The sequence below is a fragment of the Microcaecilia unicolor genome, chromosome 6 (assembly GCF_901765095.1).
Source record: "Microcaecilia unicolor chromosome 6, aMicUni1.1, whole genome shotgun sequence".
In the NCBI taxonomy this organism is placed as follows: Eukaryota; Metazoa; Chordata; class Amphibia; order Gymnophiona; family Siphonopidae; genus Microcaecilia; species Microcaecilia unicolor.
In genome coordinates, this window is record NC_044036.1 from 120,340,322 (window position 1) to 120,359,735 (window position 19,414).

A 19,414-nucleotide genomic window follows, 5' to 3' on the forward strand; every position below is an offset into this window, starting at 1 on the left:
ATACGGTCTGTGCCAGAGCCGGTGGTGGGAGGCGGGGATAGTGCTGGGCAGACTTATACGGTCTGTGCCCTGAAAAAGACAGGTACAAATCAAGGTAAGGTATACACAAAAAATGGCACATGTGAGTTTATCTTGTTGGGCAGACTGGGTGGACCGTGCAGGTCTTTTTCTGCCGTCATCTACTATGTTACTTCTTCTGGACATGGTGATCTGAAATACAATCTTGCATAATCCAGGAGTTGACCTGTACAGTTGTACATTTAAATACCTACGTGGCATATATGCACAGGAGGCGAGTCTCTTTCAGTTGGAAGCTTGAATGAGGGGGCATAGGGTAAAGGTGAAAGGGGATAGACTCAGAAGTAACATGAGGCAATGCTTCTTCATGGAAAGGGTGGTGAATGAGTGGAACAGCTTCCCGGTGAAAGTGGAGACGAAAACAGTATCTGATGTCGAGGGAGCTTGGGACAAGTACATAGGATCTCTAAGGGAGTGATCTAGTAAAATAGATGGCATGGATGTGCAGACTGGATAGGCCACATGGTCTTTAACTGCCTACATTTTTTTCTGTGTTTCTGTAACCAGTACTTTAACTGCACAGTGTAAGGTCAATCCTTGTAGGCTGTTAGGAGCAGATGGCCTAGCTGCTGATGCTGAAATCTTTAAGGGACAAAGTCTCACTGCATGGGGCTCGAATGGGAGATCCATTATATAAGGATCTGCCATTTTGTTTTACTCGCTGTTTAGTACATGGCCTTATCCTACTTTGGCCCAGCATCCTGAAATTTGGGGAAACTCTTCCTGCACTTCCTCCTCTTGCTGTACTTGCTGATGCTCCTGTATGTCATTTTTGGGTTAGTTAAAGAAATTATTTCCTTCTTCATGTCTCTTCTAGAAGTCCATATTGTTAGAACGTGGACTCTTCTTTCTCATTTGTTGAAGTGAGAGAGAGAGAGCAGATCCATTCCTGTTTTGCTGATCAGATGAAGCAAAACAAAACTGAGGAGGAGGAGCAATGATCACACAGAACAACAGAACAGAGCACTTGCACATGCCCAGGATTGTTTTTTATTCTCTTCTGGACTCTGGGAGAGTGGAGTTGTCAGGGATGCGGTCGCCTATGTGTATGGTTGATTATATCCTGTGTTGTCGTCCATAATGCTCTGTGCATAATGAAATAAAGTGACTGCAAAATAGCAACAGAAGCAAGTTGTCTGTTACCAAAAGGCAAAAAAATTGACCTCTGCTTATAATTATTAGTTAGTTTACAAGACGTATCAGAACTCCAAGAGGAATCTAAGTGTACCTAGTGCTACAGAATCCAATGAAATCAAAAGTTTGTAAATTCTTGAAGCAAACGTTACCCAACGTTAAGGTCTCGGTCATCACAGTTGTTATATCAGTATTTTCAGATAAGGAAGCAATATCCTTAACATTGGACATAATACATGAGTGAAATTATAAGTAGTGGAAGAATTGTGATTTGGGTAAATTAAATTTAGAACATAACTGAGAGAGACTATAGCATTAGCAGATACAACATCTCTCACTACATACACACCAGCAGCAATCCAAATAGGCAAAAAAAAGAAAGGATTTATGAGTCACACAAAATGTTGGGTTGTTCCAAAGTGGAGCATTAAGGAACTTATTAATTTGTCAACTTGGAAAGAGTACTGTAAAAATTATCATACTCATCCTCAGGAAAAAAGGATACCATAGAACATGCCACCCAAATCAGATTCTAAGGAAAGCCAAATAGGTTGAGTGTCTGGAGGATTATCGGTTACCCACCAAGCATCAGCTCTGGATAAGAAAGCATAATTATATAACAAAAAATTTGGGAAATTTACTCCACCTAGATGATTCAGAAGTTTAAGCTTTTTCAAGGCTATCTGTGGAGGTTTCTTATTCCATAAGAAACTAGATAGAAGCTTGTCAATAGATTGCAAAAACCTGAGAGGCAAAATATATGGGAGCATGAACAATAATTCCATATCATCAAGCTGATCAATCCATAGACTGGTGGGTTGTGTCCATCTACCAGCAGGTGGAGATAGAGAGCAAACTTTTGCCTCCCTATATGTGGTAATGTGCTGCCGGAAACTCCTCGGTATGTTCTCTATCTCAGCAGGTGGTGGTCACACACAGCAGCAGCTCTGGCTAGGCCTCCAAGCCTAATTTTTAGGTTTTGTTGAGTGCCTGGGGTTGAGGGCTCTTTTGAGCAAGTGCATTTTGGATGCGCAGCATGTCTCTCCCCCGCTATTGCGAGCGCCGGTTGAGGGTGCGTCTAGGGCTGTTGCCCAGGCTGCGGAAGTGCACAGTCTGGGGGGTTTCTCCCCCGAGTTTGTTTTGCTGCTGCATCAGGCCTTCCTCATGCACAACGCTGCCCCTGCTCCCTCGTCTGGTAAAGAGGTTGAGGTTCCCAGAGGTAAACGCCCTCGGGTTGATTCACAGGCCTTGGAGGAATTTGTCTCCTCCGATGTAGATGAGGGCAGCGTGTCTGAGGTCTCCCAACGGTCCTTTGCGGATTCCTTGGAGGAGACGGATCCCCGCTCGAATGGAGCGGATGACCCCTCTGCAGCGCGGCTTTTTAGCCCAGAGGATTTGCCCAACCTGTTGTTACAGGCCATGGACACTTTGAAGATTTCCTCTCCGGAGGACGTCTCTCCCTCAGCCCCTGTTGGCTCTGCCATTATGCTGGGGACGAAGCGCCCGCCTAGAACCTTCCACGTGCATGATGCCATGCACACCTTAATTTCGGCTCAATGGGATGTCCCAGAAGCGAGCCTTAAAGTGGCTAGGGCTATGTCCCGCCTCTATCCTTTGGCTGTGAGTGAACGTGAGGCCTATCTGTGGCCTACCGTGGATTCTTTAATCACTGCGGTGACTAAGAAAACGGCGTTGCCGGTGGAAGGTGGCACGGCCCTAAAGGACGCCCAAGACAGAAGATTGGAGGCGGCCTTAAGGTCGTCCTTTGAGGCGGCTGCTTTAAGTTTGCAGGCCTCAGTTTGCGGCTCCTATGTGGCCAGGGCGTGCCTGACTATGGTGCAGCGGGCTTCCCCCTCGGATCATTCCTTGAGGGCTGATTGGCCGGCCCTGGAATCGGGCTTAGCCTATTTGGCAGACTTGCTGTATGATGTCTTGAGGGCCTCAGCGAAAGGCATGGCTCAGACAATCTCTGCGCGGCGGTGGCTTTGGCTGAAACATTGGTCTGCTGACCACGCCTCTAAATCCCGCCTGGCTAGGTTGCCTTTTAAAGGCAAGCTGCTCTTTGGGGTCGAGCTGGACAAAATCGTGACCGATCTCGGCACGTCTAAGGGCAAGAAATTACCAGAGGTCAGGGCTCGGGCTAGTACTCGTCCCGGTACCTCCAGAGGACGGTTGCAGGAAGCCCGTCGGTACCGCCCGGGCAAGTCGGGTTCCTCTGCCCCCTCTTCCTTCAAGAGGAATTTCTCCCCCAAGCAGCATTCCTTTCGCAGAGACCGCCGTCCCGGAGGTGCTCCCTCCGGTCCTCCCCCAGGGTCTCGTACCCAATGACGGGGTCTTGGTCCACGCCCCAGTGCAGATTGGAGGACGGCTGTCCTCGTTTCTGGGCGAGTGGACCACAATAACTTCAGACGCGTGGGTGCTGGAAGTCATCAGAGACGGCTACAAACTAGAGTTCTGCCGACCCTTAAAAGACGGGTTTGTACTCTCTCCCTGCAAGTCTCCGGTCAAAGCTGTGGCAGTGCAGCAGACCTTGGACAATCTGATCCGCCTGGGCGCGGTCGTTCCGGTGCCAGAAAGTCAGCTTGGCAAGGGACGTTACTCCATTTACTTTGTGGTACCAAAGAAAGGAGGTTCTGTCCGGCCTATCCTCGACCTCAAAGGGGTCAATCGGGCCTTGAAAGTGCGGCACTTTCGCATGGAGACTCTCCGCTCTGTTATAGCGGCAGTGAAGGCAGGAGAGTTCCTGGCATCCTTGGACATCAAGGAAGCGTACCTGCATATTCCCATCTGGCCTCCTCATCAACGCTTTCTGCGTTTTGCAGTCCTGGGACGACACTTCCAGTTCAGAGCCCTCCCTTTCGGGTTGGCTACTGCTCCGCGGACCTTTTCCAAAGTAATGGTGGTCATCGCGGCCTTCCTACGAAAGGAAGGGGTACAAGTCCATCCTTATCTGGACGACTGGTTGATCCGAGCCCCCTCTTATGCAGAGTGCGGCAAAGCTGTGGACCGGGTAGTTGCTCTTTTGAGCTCCCTGGGATGGATCATCAACTGGGAGAAAAGCCAGCTGCGCCCGACTCAGTCCCTGGAGTACCTGGGAGTTCGATTCGACACCCAAGTGGGCAGAGTGTTCCTGCCAGACAATCGGATTGTCAAACTTCAGGCTCAGGTGGACCAGTTCCTAGTAGCCTCTCCCCTTCGGGCTTGGGACTATGTGCAGCTGTTGGGCTCTATGACGGCCACGATGGAAGTTGTGCCCTGGGCCAGGGCTCATATGAGACCACTTCAACACTCTTTGCTGCAGCGCTGGACTCCGATGTCGGAGGATTATGCTGTGCGCCTTCCCTTGGACCCAGCAGTGCGCAAGGCGCTGAGCTGGTGGATGCAGACAGACAAGTTGTCTGCGGGAATGCCTCTGGTGACCCCAGAGTGGATTGTCGTCACGACGGACGCCTCGTTGTCGGGCTGGGGAGCCCACTGCTTGGGAAGGACAGCGCAGGGGCTCTGGTCTCCTGCAGAGGCAAAGTGGTCTATCAACCTCCTGGAACTCAGAGCCATTCGGTTGGCGCTTTTGGAGTTCATCCCGGTACTGGTGTTGAAGCCTGTACGGGTCCTGTCGGACAATGCCACGGCTGTGGCCTATGTCAACCGCCAGGGAGGTACCAAGAGCGCCCCTCTAGCCAAGGAGGCTATGAATCTTTGCCAGTGGGCGGAAGCGAACCTGGAGCAGCTTTCAGCGGCCCACATTGCCGGAGTCATGAATGTCAAGGCGGACTTTCTCAGTCGCCATACCTTGGAGCCCGGAGAGTGGCAGCTATCTGCTCAGGCGTTCTTGGACATCACGAAGCGCTGGGGCCAGCCGAGCCTAGATCTGATGGCGTCATCGGCCAATTGCCAAGTGCCGCGCTTTTTCAGCAGAGGACGGGACCCTCGATCCCTGGGAGTAGATGCTCTTCTCCAACAGTGGCCGACACAAGAGCTTCTCTATGTGTTCCCGCCCTGGCCCATGTTGGGCAGGGTGCTAGACCGGGTGGCAAAGCATCCCGGCAGGGTAATCCTGGTGGGTCCGGATTGGCCCAGGCGTCCCTGGTATGCGGACTTGATCAGGCTCTCAGTCGACGATCCTCTGCGGCTGCCAGTGGAGCAGGGCCTGTTACATCAGGGTCCCGTGGTGATGGAGGATCCCTCCCCCTTTGGTCTTACGGCCTGGCTATTGAGCGGCAGCGTCTGAGGAAGAAGGGCTTCTCAGACAAGGTCATCGCCACTATGCTGAGAGCGAGGAAGCGCTCTACTTCTACTGCTTACGCCAGTGTTTGGCGTATCTTTGCAGCGTGGTGTGAAGCAGGCTCACTTTCTCCCTTCACTGCTCCAATTTCTTCAGTGTTGGCGTTCCTGCAAGAAGGTCTGGAGAAAGGCCTGTCGCTCAGTTCCCTTAAAGTCCAGGTAGCGGCTCTGGCTTGCTTCAGGGGCCGCCTGAAAGGTGCTTCCCTGGCTTCGCAGCCAGATGTGGTGCGCTTTCTCAAGGGAGTTAATCACCTGCGCCCTCCTCTGCACTCAGTGGTGCCTGCGTGGAATCTCAACCTGGTACTAAGAGCATTGCAGAAGCCGCCTTTTGAACCCTTGTCGAGGGCATCTCTGAAAGACCTGACGTTGAAAGCAGTCTTTTTGGTGGCTATCACTTCAGCCAGAAGAGTTTCCGAGCTCCAGGCGCTCTCATGTCGAGAGCCTTTTCTGCAGTTCACTGAGGCAGGAGTGACTATTCGCACAGTGCCTTCCTTCCTGCCCAAGATTGTTTCTCGCTTCCATGTGAATCAGCAGCTCTGTCTCCCTTCCTTTCGTAGGGAGGACTACCCAGAGGAGTACTCTGCTCTTAAATATCTGGATGTGAGACGAGTCATCATCAGATACTTGGAAGTGACCAATGATTTCCGGAAATCGGATCATCTGTTTGTCCTGTTTGCAGGTCCTCGTAAGGGTCTGCAGGCTGCTAAGCCTACAGTGGCAAGATGGGTCAAGGAAGCCATTGCAGCGGCTTATGTGGCCGCGGGGAAGGTGCCGCCTATCCAGCTGAAGGCTCACTCCACGAGAGCTCAGGCGGCCTCGATGGCAGAGGCCGGATCCGTCTCCTTGGAAGAGATATGCAAGGCGGCAACTTGGGCTTCGGCTCATACATTCTCCAAGCATTACCGTTTGACTGTGGCTGCACGGGCGGAGGCCCGGTTTGGAGCTTCAGTGTTGAGGTCAGGGATTTCAATGTCCCGCCCTGGGTGAGTACTGCTTCGGTACATCCCACCAGTCTATGGATTGATCAGCTTGATGATATGGAAGGTAAAATTATGTATAATCATACCTGATAATTTTCTTTCCATTAATCATAGCTGATCAATCCATAGCCCCTCCCAGATATCTGTACTGTTTTTATTCTGGTTGCATTTCAGGTTCAAGTTTTTAGTCTTCAGTTACTTCAGAAAGACTTCGTGTTCAAGTTTTTTCACTTGGATTCTTCAAGAGTTAAGACGAGTTTGTGTTACAGTGAGCTGCTGCATTCCTCTCCCCTCCGTTTTACGGGGCTGGATTGAGACTTAAAATTCTGCCGGCACTCCCTCCCGCTTCGTGCGGCTGTAGGGCAGCTTTGTACCCCTCCCGCTTCGGCGGTGTTAGGGTCAGTCAGCTCCTCCCGCGGTTGCGGTTGCAGGATAAGCCAGATCCCCCCGCATCGGCGGGTGTGGTGTCCCTCCCCCGCTCCGCGGGGATGAGCTGGACGGATTCCCCTCCCCCACTTGTGTGGGGATGAGCTGGGTTAATTCCCCTCCCCCGTTTCGGCGGTGGTGAGCTGGGCAGAGTGTCCCTTCGTGGGTGTAATTCTCTAAGTGCTGAGTCCTGCGGATGGAGCTTTGATATCGACATACTGAGGAGTTTCCGGCAGCACATGACCACATATAGGGAGGCAAAAGTTTGCTCTCTATCTCCACCTGCTGGTAGATGGACACAACCCACCAGTCTATGGATTGATCAGCTATGATTAATGGAAAGAAAATTATCAGGTATGATTATACATAATTTTACCATACAATACTTTACAGGCTAATATCATCTTTATACTATCTAATCTACCCCACCAGGTGATATGAAGTGGAGCCCACTTTGTATGTTATTCCTATTATGGAAACTGTAAAAGCAAGTCTTAAATATTTTAGACCAGATCTACACCAGCATATAGGTAAATCTGAGAAGTCAGCAGGTACACAGAATATGTTCAAGGGTAAAATTTCTGTTTTTGACCAGTTGATCGTATACCCAGATAAAGACCCAACATTTTCTATTAATTGAAATAGTTTAGGAATGGATGTTTCAGGAGATGATATATATAGCAAAATATCATCGGCATATGCAGATAGAATGACCAGTTAGGGATATCCCCCTCACTTCTGCAGATTGCCCAATAGATATTAACAGAGGTTCAAGCACAATAATAAATAGCAGAGGCGAGAGGGGGCACCCCTGCCTTGTGCCTCTGGTGAGGGAGAAAACCGGGGACATATTATTAACATAAACACAGGCTAGGGGATTTGAATATAATATAGACACCATGTCAATAACAGTATCGCCCAACTGAAACCACCTCAGTACCTCAAACAAAAACTTCCACTCTATGTGGTCAAAAGCCTTCTCAGCATCTAGGGATACAGTACAAGCCGATGACCCCAGACGCTGAGCAGCTTGGATAACATGACAGAAAATTCTGGTGTTAGCAGATAACCTACCACCAATAAATCCAGTCTTTGAGGGATGTATAATGGATGGAATCACTTTAGCCAGTCAATCAGCTGTAATCTTGGCTTATAACTTAGTCATAATTGAAAAAGGGATATAGGTTTGTAGTTCTTCAGTAATAATGGGTCCCTACCAAATCTTTCCAGGATGACAAGGTTGCTTCAGTAAAAGTACCTTTATTTTTTTTTTTTTTACCTCTGAAAAGCTGGAAAACAATCTAAGTAATTTTGGTGATATGAAAGAAGAAGAAAGTAGAAATCATTTCCATGAGCTTTATTCTTTTTCAGTGATTTAAGAGCAGTGCAAAGCTCATCAAGAGATAATGGGAGATTCAAGGATTCTACCATTTCTGTAGATATTGTAGGTTTGTCAAGGGATTGTAGAAAGTCATTTATTTGACCAGTGGTTGATGACTTCTGTGATGAGTAGATTCTAGAATAAAATCTAAAAACTGTTGAGCAATATCCTTTGGGTCAGAATACAACAAATCTCTTTCCTTTATAGCCAACAAGTAACTACCTTGCTCTTTATAATGTATTAAATTTCTTTATTGAAAACTTTCAACTTTAAAATAATATAAAATGTTAATATATCTTCTAATAATATAGACCCCACACTTCTTCTCATTCTCGCCATTCATTCCTCCATTCAACCACATGGGTACAGACAACCACAGAGTTCTATATCTACGCGGATGATGTGCAGCTGCTACTCATTCCCATTGAACCTGAGTTACCTACAGCCCTGAATAAACTGAATACCTGTCTAACATCAATTCAAGAATGGGCTAAGCACAGCAAACTTTGCCTGAACCCAAATAAACCCGAGTTTCTCTGGGTCACTAACACAAGTGTACATGTACCTGACATCAAAATCTCTTTTGGGAAGTATGAATTCCCCCTCAAATCACAAGTTAGGAATGTTGGAATACAGTTAGATTCAACACTTATTCTGATTTCCCAAATCCAAGCAACCTTCAAGAGCTGCTTCTACTATTTACTACAACTAAGCTGCCTCTCTCCTTACATCGAGAAGGAAAATCTTATCCCAGTTGTGCATGCCATGATAACATCGACTGGATTACTGTAATGCACTCTACACTGGTCTGACTACAAAGGGTCTGCAGCAGCTCCAATTGATTTAGAATGCTGCAGCAAGACTCATAGAAGGTTGCAAGCAACGTGACCACATCACACCATTTTGCAAAAACCGGTACAATACAGGGCTAAATTTAAAACTCTGTCTGATCTTCAAGGCCCTTAAAGGAAATGGCCCTGAGTACTTAAAGAACAGGATGACCCTCTACACACCTCCAAGGACACTAAGGTCCTCCCAAGGGGTATCTCTAACCACACCCTCTCCAAAATACATTACACGATGTGATACCCACAAGTGAGGCTTCTCTGGAGTAGCCCCCACATTTTGGAATGCACTCCCTGAAATGCTCCGCTTAACGCAAAACTATATTTCTACTTCAGTAAGCAGGTGAAAGCTTGGCTCTTCAACCAGGCCTTTAATGGAAGAAGTAACTAATTTTTTAGTCTCACGCACAAGGAGTGACACAGGCTGCACGTACTGCAGCAGGACGTGTACCTACCCTAGCTGAGATAACATTTAATCATCTCTCTGACCTCATGTGCAACTTTCTTTAAGCTAGTCACCTTGTTTTCTAACTCCTCTTACTCTTAACTATCTATACGTTCCATCTTTGCTTATACCCTACACTGTCTATTAAAATGTTCTATTATATATTGTGTTGACGTAAGTAGTATACTATGCCATACTTTGTTTTGTTTGAATATTTTTACTGCTGTAATTGTCTGTTGCTTATGTTTGATAGATTTATTCTTACTGCCTTGAGTGAATTCTTTCAAAAGGCGGTAAATAAATCTTAATAAATAAATCATAGAGGGTATTAGGGAATTAAAGACAAAAATATAATATAATCTCGAATATTAGGGAATTAGAGACAAAAATATAATCTAATCTCGAATATGTATTGTGAGGTTTAGAGTAAAAAGAAAAGTCAATATCCTTGGGGTGTAATAATCTCCATGAGTCAGGTGCCATGACTCAATGAAATGAAGTAGAGCCGTTTGAGACTTCAGTGGTTTAGGTTTAGAATTGGATCTTCTATCTAGAGTATTATCCAAGGGAAGATTTATGTCCCCTGCCATTATTAACAGATTGGAGCCAGCAGAGGCAATTTGAGAATTCAGCTGTTGAAAGAATGATGTGGCCACTCTTTTCTTGGCTTTAGGGCAGATAGATCCCTCACAGATCTCCCAAAGTGGAGGGTTTTTATGATAAATCAGCATATAAGGTCTCACTTTAAGACTGATGGGCAGAATCCAAACACAGCGATCTCTGTGAGACAAAGGAATGGTGAACATATCATACATGATAGTACTGGCCTATTCACTGTCTTCATTTTGGTTTCTGCAATTGTCGAGGCACATGTTTATCCTCTTAGTAGAAGCCAAAACTGAAACTGTGCTATTTCCAGCAGCACCCCAATCCCCCACCACCACCTTACACTCACGAGAATGCCACTAGAGGTTGCAGCAGCCATTTTGACAGCAGAGCTAGAATGAACAGGAGCGACTGGGCTCCTGATCTGACTACACTGTTAGACCACTCAACCACCAGCGAGTTTAAGTAGGCCGGGGGTGGTAGCATTTCAGCGGTGGTGTGTCCTGGTTTAAAAACCTGTTTCATTCTCCCTCTGCCTCCTAGCATTCAAGGAGAAAAAAAAACTTGGATGGTTGGAGCTGGCTGAAGTGTTACGAGTTACACTGGGAATAATTTCTCTCTTGCTTATTTGTTTTCTTTACCAAAGCTACTAGAAAATGCAGCTTTCTAATTCTGAATATCATAACCAGGTCCCCAGGGCCAGTATAAGGGTACAGAGTGCCCTAGGCAACACACACACAACCACTTTCCTACCCAGCCAACTCTGTTTTCTTCAGCTAGCAAGGCTTAAGAATCCTTGTCAGCTGTATTTTTAATATTTTGTTACCATATCTGCAAATTCTGGTACCCCGGTGAGTACCTAATTTGCCTTATGGAGGACTGGCCTTGGAGCTTTCATACAAGTCATGCTTGACTAAGATTCTACAAGTTGATTGGCTTTCAAAAATCCCCCAAATCTCTCAGGTACTTAGAATACAGTATATGGTGTTATACCATAAAGAAGATATTAGTGCAGGAAGACTAATTTAGAAGGCTAAGAATGTTCCATAGCAAAGTTATGTACATCATACTAGACTGTGCATAGTACTTTTTAATATTTCATCTGCTTTTTTTGTTTGTTTTCCAAAGGCTCCAAAGAGGCAAGAAACAGCAGATTGAGAATGGCAGCGGAGCAGAAGATAACGGTGACAGCTCACACTGCAGCAATGCATCTGTGCACAGCAATCAGGAAGCCGGGCCCAGTAACAAAAGGACCAAGACGTCTGATGACTCGGGGCTGGAGCTGGATAATAACAATGAGACTGTAGCCATGGACCCTGTGCTGGATGGTGCTAGTGAAATTGAATTAGTCTTTAGGCCTCATCCGACGCTCATGGAGAAAGACGACAGTGCACAGACAAGGCAAGAGCTTTGCAAGTGGTCTCCACACCTTGAATCTTTGGGTGTGATTTGTCTTAGTATCTTGAGTTTTCTTGGAACTGTTTAAAAATGGAGAGATGTGATGTGTTTTCTTTCTACCTGCACTGAGACAATTTAGTTAAGGCAGTTTTCTGAAGAGTTGATTAATTTGAAAGGTTTCCTGCTTGGCTGTGTGTGAAATTATTATAAAATCACTAAAACAGCAAAACATATTTCCTTACATAAGAACAAGGTCAGAGCAAAGTTCATTGAGCCCAGGATCCTGTCTGTGAAAGTTGCCAGTCAAGGTTGCAAGTACCCAATAGATCCCAAAAAGTAGATCTAGTCCTGATAGCTCATTTCCAGAAATGAACAGTGCTTTTCTCAGGTCTGTGTTGCTACTATTTTTTGTGGACTTTACCTCCAGGAATTTGTCCAGTCCTCTTTTGAATCCTGCTATGTTGGTTGCCTTAGCCATATTCTCTTGACATGAAGTTCTACAACTTAATTATGCACTTTGTGAAAAAAAAAAAAACCTTTCTACAATTTGTATTTAGTCTGTTGGTCATTAGTTTCCGTTTTTTTATGGTATTTGACAAGTTGAACAACTATTCTCTATTTCACTCCACTCATAATTTTATAAACTTCTATCATAACCCCTTTCGGTCGTTCTTTTCGTAGTAATCTGAGACCTGTTTCTGGTTTACTGCACCTGATTTCCTACTGTGTGCACTGGGATTCATAAAGGGATTGTGGTTCTCCATATGCATACTAAGCTTGAGGTTGCAGAGAAAAAAAAATATTTGCAGTCATTTACCCCATTTATAGATGGATTGTGTTTTATATTTTAGAGGCCATACATTCGATCTAGTATTCCTTCCTCAAGCTAGCAAATCCTCCCTTCTAGATGAGGTGTGGGCTTGACTATATCCATAATATGCCTCTCTGTAAGAGCCAGCCTGGGAAGCACATACACTAATGCCTTCTGCAGGATTATAGGTTTCCTGTGAATGTTGAGTATCAATATCCTTGGACCATTTCAAAGCACCTTATGCCCTTCTTAGACTGTACAGAGAGTTCCACACTTTGATACATGTTGTACACCCTGTTGAGGCATCCTGCTGGTATTCCCAGTGTTGAGGCTCTTACAGCGCTATTTGTTAGTATTCAAAAGCTATACTGTAGCTACCATGAGACTGGACTTTCATGCACCATAGCTTTCTGCTAAGTGTAGCTTTCTGCTAAGTGTCGTACTGAAGGCCTCCTTGACTTTATGCACCTGGATATCCTGCAGACTCCATGCTTTCAGGTACCTTATTGTTCATGACCAACTACCAGGATCGGTGACCTTTTAGTGCTGCCTCTGTGCTAAAATCTGCTGATGGTTTCTTTTTTAGAGTCCTGGTGTATTCTTGGAATTGAAGATCACCTAGTGGCCTCCCTCCTCTTGGAGTTCCCTTTTAGATCATGCCTTTTAGAGCCGGGGCTTCTCTGGCTCTAGGACATTCTTTGCCCGAGAGTGATGCCCTGAGTTTATCACCTGGACTGCCAAAAATATTTTTTAATCTCTTGAATGATCTTGCGCCCTGACTCAGCCTTCCTCACTGTCTTGGAGCACACTGTGCAGTCTTAGGCTCTGGTGCCCTATATTAGGGTGTAAAACAAACGTGTTGATTTCTAAAGGTAGCATATGAAACACCTTTTTAAGAGGTTTTCAGTAAGACATGGGTTGTGTGTGTTAAACAGGCTAGCATTTTGTTTGTGAGATTTATGTGTTAGTTTTGATATGACATGACTTTTGTGTGCTACCAGTGAAATGCCTCTCCCCCCCCCCCCCCCCCCCCCGTCTCCATAGTAGCCTGTGCTTGGGAGGAGGAGGAAGTAGTTTTCTGAGGAGAGAGTAAATACAGAAGGGTTTCTCTGCTCGGGGAGAGATCTGTGAAGTCTGTCAGGAGTGAAGGTCACAGATAAAGGAGTGGAAAAGCTTAAGAGAGTTAAATTTACAGAAGTAGGTTTTTTTTGTTGTTGTTGTTTCCTGAGGAAAAGAGAGAGAAATCCTACTCATTAAAACCCTTTTAACTTAGGTGGAAGCACACTGTGCCATATAAGGGATTGACTGGGCTGACCTAGGGGGTATGTATAAGATTGCCAGTATTTAGAAATTCTCAGCTGGAAAGTGATACTCCTGGGGGAATTCTGTACAAAACAAATTTCAAATTTGGGGCAGAATATTTATTTGTAGTGTTTTTGTGCGGAACTCCCTCATCATAAGGCCTGAAAATCCCCTCCTGCATTTTCCTTCCTCAGGCTCCAGCTCTCTCACTCCAACTACAACTCTCTCACCCTCTAACGCCTAGCAAGAACCCTAATTTTGTCTGTCCCCAATGTCTTCTCTTGCAATACCTCTACCTCTCATTCTTTCTTCCCAGGCATGCACCCCCCACCTTTCATTTATTTTTTTACCCTTCCGAGCTGTTACAGCTCTTCCCCATGGCACGCCCTCAGTCTTAGCTTTATCCCCCTACATGGATGGCACACTCTCTGCTTTGCTTCCCATCCCTATGGCACACTCAGCCTGCAGCATCAGTTGTTCTCCTTAATTTCACTTTCCCTTTGCAGAGATCGAGAGAGGAGGAGAAAATGAATGGCTGCACATTGGGCCACTTCCTCCTCCTGTGCTGGCCTAGATCTGACAGTTCATGTGAACTACATGGGCTTTTGTACAGCCCTGTGGTTCAAATTAACAGTTAAGTCTAGGCTAGCACACGAGGAGGAAGCGGCCTGATGTGTAGCCATTCAGTTCCTCCTGCTCTTGTCGTTTGATCTCTGTGAAGGAGGGGGAGAGAGATTGAGGAGAGCAGTGGATGCCGGTGGCTGTACAGAATTCTGCAGCCTCTCCACAACAAGTGCAGATTTCTGCACAGATGGTTAATTCTGCAAGCATTGAGCAGTTGCACATTGCCACTAAATAGTGGCAAACTTACACGTTGGCTGCCTATGGGCATAGACTGCTGGCTATCACTTCTGGATGGGATGTGTCTCCCTCCAAAATCACAGGCCAGTGCAAGTAAGAATCCTCATTTGGTGATACAGCTGGACCACTGGAGTTTACTTGTACCTGTGCAGCTCTAGAGGATACTTCCCACTCCAGGTCTGTTTTCATGCCATCTGGCATTCAAAGCAGTCCATTGAGGTTCCCATATAATGATGCAGCTTCCGATTAGTAATAGTGTAAGAGCTCTTTCTGTACTGTAGCAATAGTGGTGAAATGGAGTGCTATTGTCCAGCACCCTGCAAAGGTGCATTGTTGCCTCTGACCAAGTGCCCGCTCCTTATAATGGTTCTGCTTATTCTGTGTCCCCCCACCCCCAGCTGCCTGCCTGCCTATAGGAAATTAACTGTCCAGCCCTGCTGTTTCAACAAGGATAAATTATTTTTGACTGGAACATTAAATTAGGCCTCTAATTAACTCTAGTTGTTGGGTATTTATCCAGGTCTCTGGTACCTGGCACCTCTTTACTTGTCAGAATTTGGCTGGTAGACATTAACTCTTGGTAACTGTCCATACACTGTTTGGGTATCATGCACGTTCATCTGTCTGACATCTTCATATTACTTTTATAATTAGTCAAAAAAGCTTTGCCACTCCTTTTCTTTACAGCTGCTTATGATTTTCAAATACAAAAGATGTCTGTCTTATGGAGTTTTGGTATCTGTAACTCACATTGCTTAGATTTCCAACATTACTTTGCAAGAAAAATAACAGCAAGTATTTTACCCACCCACACCAACTACAAAGCTTTACAGTCCCTTCCTCTCCCTTAGAGATTTTCTTTGCTTCTCCCATGCCTTCTTGAATTCAAGTATTTGACCTTGTCTCCACCACCTCCGCTGGGAGGCTCTTCACATGTCTACCACTCTTTTGGATTTGCTTACACCTTTTGGTTTTTTTTTTTTCCCAAGTAGCTCGAGGTGAGTTACATTCAAGTACACTAGTAACCTAAAGAAACCTTTTCTTTAGATTACTCCTGAACTTAAACAGTAGATGGTTGTTTTGGCTCTGATGTCTCTCATTCCTTCTTCTCTTCTTGGTATAATATTCTGCCCCAATCCTCCCACCAAAAGTGTGCACTCAGCACTGTTTATTGGCTTGGAGAGTGATATCATAGTAGTGTCTGTCTGTCTTCCCTCTCTTCTTGGGCCCAAGTTCATCGCCACAATGGTCACTCCCTGGGCTCACTGGCTAGGCTGCCTCTACTGTGGAGGGGGGGGGGGGGGGGAATGCCATTCTTTGGCTAACAGCTTTTGATGCACATTTTTAGACTGTTCCTTCATTATTTGACTATAAGCATTAAGTCGTGATCAGTCTTATTAAAAATCATGTCTGAATGCTTGCCCTGGTGTTTTGTTTTAAAGGTAGTAGTTTTATATTGAAGGAGGTCCATCATTTCACCAGTTTTGTTCAGGATCCTTGGTTCCTGTATGTCCTAGGTTTATATTATGTAGTTCCTTAATTGTGAATAGTTGTCTCCTTGGACATGGTTTTCTCTGACAGTGTTACAGTTGTTTCTTACCTTCTAAAGGTGCTGAGTGTTCATGTCTTATGACATTGTATCAGGTTTTGGTTTTTCAAACTCAAATCTGTAAGTGATTTTCAGTATTTTGCAACTCAAACTCGCTGAGAACAGGTAGAGCTATTACAGAGGAAGTGCCACCAACAAGTCTGTGGAGAAGGTGGAGGGAGGGAATAAGTACTGGAGGAACAATCAGGTTTGATTGGAGCCACTATAGGCCTCTGGGCCTTACAGTGAAGAAGGCTGCTATAGGTTGTTGTTGTTGGTCAACTATTTGATGTGCAAGACTGTCCTATTGTCCTTGATACAAATTGAAACCTGGAAGAGGAGAAAGCTCAAACCCTCTGGGCTCTATCAGTCTTTTCCCAGATTTTTTTGGTCTTCATCATCATTGTGCTATTTGTGGGGACTCTGCTATTGCTCTGCAGAGAAATGTTTTAAACTTTTGATTTTCATCATTTTCTTTCCCTCTTGATTGATTCTTATTAGAACATGAAATGTGAGTCCTGGCTAGTCTGCAGGTGAGTTAATCTTGGAGAATCTTGGTGCTTATGTGTCTTCATGTTGAAAGAATAATAATGTCTTTGATAGCAAGGAGCGTACAGTTAATTGCCATTGCCCTCAACATAGGACTTCTGTCAAATTTATTTCCAACTTCTGATTTTTAGATATCGTTACCTTTATCCTTCAAGTAGCTGACTTTGTAATACCTTTGGGCTTGATGATACTGTTACAGGTACATAAAGACTTCAGGCAATGCCACTGTTGATCACTTATCCAAGTACCTAGCTGTGAGGCTGGCCCTGGAGGAACTACGGAGTAAAGGAGACTCCAACCAAATGAACCTGGACACAGCCAGTGAAAAACAGTACACCATATACATTGCAACAGCAAATGGCCAGTTCACTGTAAGTAGCCAAAGTAGAGAGTTCTTTTACAGTAATGTTCATCTGCCTTGCAGTACAAAAATCTTTTATCAGATATGATTCTTTTTTTCACAGAAATAAAATTGCCTGACATTCTAGGTTCTGTAGTTGTGTTGGTTTGATTAGGAACATACAGTGGGGGAAATAAGTATTTGATCCCTTGCTGATTTTGTAAGTTTGCCCACTGACAAAGACATGAGCAGCCCATAATTGAAGGGTAGGTTATTGGTAACAGTGAGAGATAGCACATCACAAATTAAATCCGGAAAATCACATTGTGGAAAGTATATGAATTTATTTGCATTCTGCAGAGGGAAATAAGTATTTAATCCCTCTGGCAAACAAGACCTAATACTTGGTGGCAAAACCCTTGTTGGCAAGCACAGCGGTCAGACGTCTTCTGTAGTTGATGATGAGGTTTGCACACATGTCAGGAGGAATTTTGGTCCACTCCTCTTTGCAGATCATCTCTAAATCATTAAGAGTTCTGGGCTGTCGCTTGGCAACTCGCAGCTTCAGCTCCCTCCATAAGTTTTCAATGGGATTAAGGTCTGGTGACTGGCTAGGCCACTCCATGACCCTAATGTGCTTCTTCCTGAGCCACTCCTTTGTTGCCTTGGCTGTATGTTTTGGGTCATTGTCGTGCTGGAAGACCCAGCCACGACCCATTTTTAAGGCCCTGGCGGAGGGAAGGAGGTTGTCACTCAGAATTGTACGGTACATGGCCCCATCCATTCTCCCATTGATGCGGTGAAGTAGTCCTGTGCCCTTAGCAGAGAAACACCCCCAAAACATAACATTTCCACCTCCATGCTTGACAGTGGGGACGGTGTTCTTTGGGTCATAGGCAGCATTTCTCTTCCTCCAAACACGGCGAGTTGAGTTCATGCCAAAGAGCTCAATTTTTGTCTCATCTGACCACAGCACCTTCTCCCAATCACTCTCGGCATCATCCAGGTGTTCACTGGCAAACTTCAGACGGGCCGTCACATGTGCCTTCCGGAGCAGGGGGACCTTGCGGGCACTGCAGGATTGCAATCCGTTATGTCGTAATGTGTTACCAATGGTTTTCGTGGTGACAGTGGTCCCAGCTGCCTTGAGAGGATTGACAAGTTCCCCCCTTGTAGTTGTAGGCTGATTTCTAACCTTCCTCATGATCAAGGATACCCCACGAGGTGAGATTTTGCGTGGAGCCCCAGATCTTTGTCGATTGACAGTCATTTTGTACTTCTTCCATTTTCTTACTATGGCACCAACAGTTGTCTCCTTCTCGCCCAGCGTCTTACTGATGGTTTTGTAGCCCATTCCAGCCTTGTGCAGGTGTATGATCTTGTCCCTGACATCCTTAGACAGCTCCTTGCTCTTGGCCATTTTGTAGAGGTTAGAGTCTGACTGATTCACTGAGTCTGTGGACAGGTGTCTTTCATACAGGTGACCATTGCCGACAGCTGTCTGTCATGCAGGTAACGAGTTGATTTGGAGCATCTACCTGGTCTGTAGGGGCCAGATCTCTTACTGGTTGGTGGGGGATCAAATACTTATTTCCCTCTGCAGAATGCAAATAAATTCATATACTTTCCACAATGTGATTTTCCGGATTTAATTTGTGATGTGCTATCTCTCACTGTTACCAATAACCTACCCTTCAATTATGGGCTGCTCATGTCTTTGTCAGTGGGCAAACTTACAAAATCAGCAAGGGATCAAATACTTATTTCCCCCACTGTATGTATTTCTTACACTTAGGCAAAGACAATGGCAATAGAACTTTTGTAAAGCCAGATCGGTGACGATGATCTTCTGACTCAAAGATTATTCTACAAGTTTACTATGAGGTTCTGGCTCTGCTATGCATAAGATGACAGGTGCCAGGATGGTCTCCAGTTAAATCCTCACATGAGATCATGCACTCCCTGGGTTGGCTGGGGCTGGCAATGCTTCAGGGAGGGAGTTGAGCTGATTGCTTCAGGGTGACTTCTAGTGAATAGACATAGGATCCATAATTCATGGTTTTGGAAGGAGTCCTGGTGCACGGCCCCCCAAGACTTTCACTATAACAACTAGGCTATGTATGTTGGGTGCAGGATGTGTAGAATAGAGGAGAACTTCTCAGGGGATTGTGGATGAAAGCTCACAATGCCAGGATCTCATCTGGTTCCAATTTGAGCTGGATGTGTGATAAACCCTTTTATTTTACTAGCACTGAATTTTATTTCATCATATGAAATTTAAAATGTCAAGAATTAATTTGTAGAATGTATTACCGAGCTTCAGTATGTTTTCAGTTCCTAAGCAGTTTTTCATGTACATTTTGTTGTTGCTGTAGGCACAGGTAAATGC

At 45.4% G+C, this 19,414-nt stretch overlaps 1 protein-coding gene across 2 annotated transcripts in view; it reads left to right on the top strand.

Moving 5' to 3' along the window:
- RNF2 (ring finger protein 2) overlaps positions 1-19,414 on the top strand; it is a 65,984-nt gene that overhangs the window by 36,094 nt on the left and 10,476 nt on the right. For both annotated transcript variants that reach the window (XM_030205960.1, XM_030205961.1), the window contains exons 5-6: positions 11,305-11,577; positions 16,885-17,056. In XM_030205960.1, coding sequence (XP_030061820.1) covers positions 11,305-11,577; positions 16,885-17,056 — 445 coding nt within the window. The remainder of the gene's footprint in view (positions 1-11,304; positions 11,578-16,884; positions 17,057-19,414) is intronic.